Raw genomic sequence first — 2,407 nt, 5'->3', positions numbered from 1 at the left:
GACGTCAAGTGTTGGAACTTCATCTTGAGTGTCATTATCTAAAACTACTTTACTAACCGTGGTAGGTAAAGTAACCACATCATTCCTAATAGTAGCATTTTCTTCTTCAAAGACAACATCTTTACTTTTATTTCTCCCCTCAAACTCATTATTCTCAAGAAATCGAGCACTTCCTGTCTCGAAAAAGGTTCTTGAAGTGGGATTATAGAACTTAAAGCCCCGAGAGCGCTCAGCATACCCAACAAAGTAGCAACTTTTGGTTCTTGAGTCCAATTTCTTTTCATTTGGAATATAAGGCCTTGCTTCCGCTGGACATCCCCAAATATGTAAATGTCTTAGGCTAGGTCTTTTTCCTGTCCGCAGCTCATATGGAGTTTTGTTTACTACTTTGCTAAGCACTTTGTTAAGTATGTACACTGCAGTTTTTAATGCTTCTCCCCAAAGAGACTCTAGCAAAGAAGAATTAGCAATCATACTTCTTACCATATCTTTAAGAGTCCTATTTCGCTCTCAGCAACTCCATTCATGCTAGGTTTCCCAGGCATCGTGTACTGAGGAACTATGCCACATTGTTCAAGGAAAAGCGCAAAGGGTCCTGGACGTTGTTCACCTTATCCATCATATCGACCATAATATTCTCCTCCACGGTCAGATCTGATGGTTTTAATTTTCCTGCTAAGTTGAAGTTCAACTTCTACTTTAAAAGATTTGAACATGTCCATAGCTTGAGATTTCTCATGAATTAAATATAGGTAGTAGTATTTTGAATATTCGTCGATGAACGTGATAAAATACTGTTGTCCATTTAATGAAGTCATAAGGAATGGTCCACATATGTCAGTATGTATCATTTTTAGGACTTCTTTAGCTCTTTCAACACATATATTCCTCTTGTTTGTTTCTTTTCCTTTGATACAATTAACACAAACCTGAAGATCTGTTAGGTCAAGTGAATCAAGAATTCCTTCATCCACGAGTCTTTTAATTATAGTGTAAGAGATATGTCCTAATCGTTTGTGTCCTAGTGTACAAGAATTTTCATTTAATTTTCGCTTTGTACCGCGTGATGAAACATGCAAGGTTTCATTATCAAAAGGAACATTATCAAGCATATATAAATTATGAATCAATGAACCAGTACCAATAATATTTGAATTATGCAAAAGACTTAGTTTTTTTATTTCCAAATGAACAAGAATAACCAAATTTGTCTAATGAAGAAACAAAAATTAAATTCCATCTAAATAATGACGACAAAAGTCTAAAACAAATCCAAATGAAAACCAGTTCCTAAAGATAATTTAAATATTCCTATTGCTTCTACTTTGCCCTATTGACGTCAGCCACGTAGATGAAAGCCTCAGCATCACTTGGCGGTCGGCTCCAAATGCAATCCTACATAGATACACTTATGTGAGTAGTAGCACCTGAATCTACCCACCACGTATGCATAGGTACATAAGCTAGATTAATCTCATAACAAACAACGGAGAGAAACATACCCTTCTTCAATAGCCACGAAGCATATTTGACACACTGCTTTTTCATATGCCCAGTCTTCTTGCAAAAGAAAAAGCGGGTCCTAAATCCTATTTATTTTCCTTTTTCTACTTAGAAGATTCCACAACATTATTCATTCTCTTTCTCTTTACACTAGGCGATGTGAACATTTTCTGTCTTCTCTCGCTGCATCCTCTCTTCCTCTTGAATACAATGAGAGATTAGCTCATTCAGGGACCATTTGTCCTCCTGAGTGTTGTAACTCACCCTGAAGTGGCTATGCTCTGCTGGAAGAGAGTTCAAAACCAAATGCACTAAAAAGTCTTCAGAAACTTCCAACTTCAGTGCCTTAACTTTTGCTGCAACATTTGACATTTGCATTATGTATTCCCTTATGTTTCCTTTACCAACGTATCTTGAATGGGTGAGTTTTGTCATAAGGGTACTCGCCTCTGCCTTATCGTTTTTGCTCAAGTACTGCTCCATTTCCTTTTGAAAGCCTTTGGCACTCGTTCCCTCAACAATAAAGCCTCTAAACATTTTTGGAATTGAGCGCTTCATGTCATTAAACACATGCGATTAGACCTATCACACTTCTCAATTTCAACTTTATTAGGATTTTCCTCAGTTGAAGTAGGATGGTCTACCCTTAATGCAAGGTCTAAATCCATACATCCAAGTACTATATGGATGTTTTCTTTCCAGTCCTTAAAATTAGCCTCATTCCGTCTAGGAATGTTGTTGACTTGAGTGGACATATTATCATAATTAGCAACCTTAACTGTATAAAAAGCACAAGCTCAATATAGTAAGTAATGTCACACAGATATATATAAATATTAATGACATTCTAAATAAACTTTATGAGGACAAGTGAGATACCTGATGCAACATCTACATTCAGTCT

The 2,407-nt window shown here is 36.4% G+C and overlaps 1 protein-coding gene across 1 annotated transcript; it reads right to left on the bottom strand.

Annotated features, from left to right (window-relative positions):
• Nucleotides 1-1,653: 1,653 nt before the first annotated feature.
• Nucleotides 1,654-2,061, bottom strand: LOC148208096 (uncharacterized). Its single transcript, XM_088119688.1, has one exon. The coding sequence runs from the start codon at nucleotides 2,059-2,061 to the stop codon at nucleotides 1,654-1,656; it is 408 nt and encodes a 135-aa protein (XP_087975814.1).
• Nucleotides 2,062-2,407: the final 346 nt, after the last annotated feature.

This window comes from Momordica charantia (assembly GCF_013281855.1).
Source record: "Momordica charantia cultivar OHB3-1 chromosome 11 unlocalized genomic scaffold, Mcharantia_2.0 BLBB01000011.1, whole genome shotgun sequence".
Taxonomy (NCBI): domain Eukaryota; kingdom Viridiplantae; phylum Streptophyta; class Magnoliopsida; order Cucurbitales; family Cucurbitaceae; genus Momordica; species Momordica charantia.
The sequence above is the reverse complement of the archived record's forward strand: the minus strand, read 5'-3'. Positions and strand labels throughout refer to the sequence as shown.

What these genes read in the sequence shown, in the direction of transcription:
- LOC148208096 (XM_088119688.1), bottom strand. Translation starts at nt 2,061, where the DNA reads ATGAAGCGCTCAATTCCAAAAATGTTTAGAGGCTTTATTGTTGAGGGA.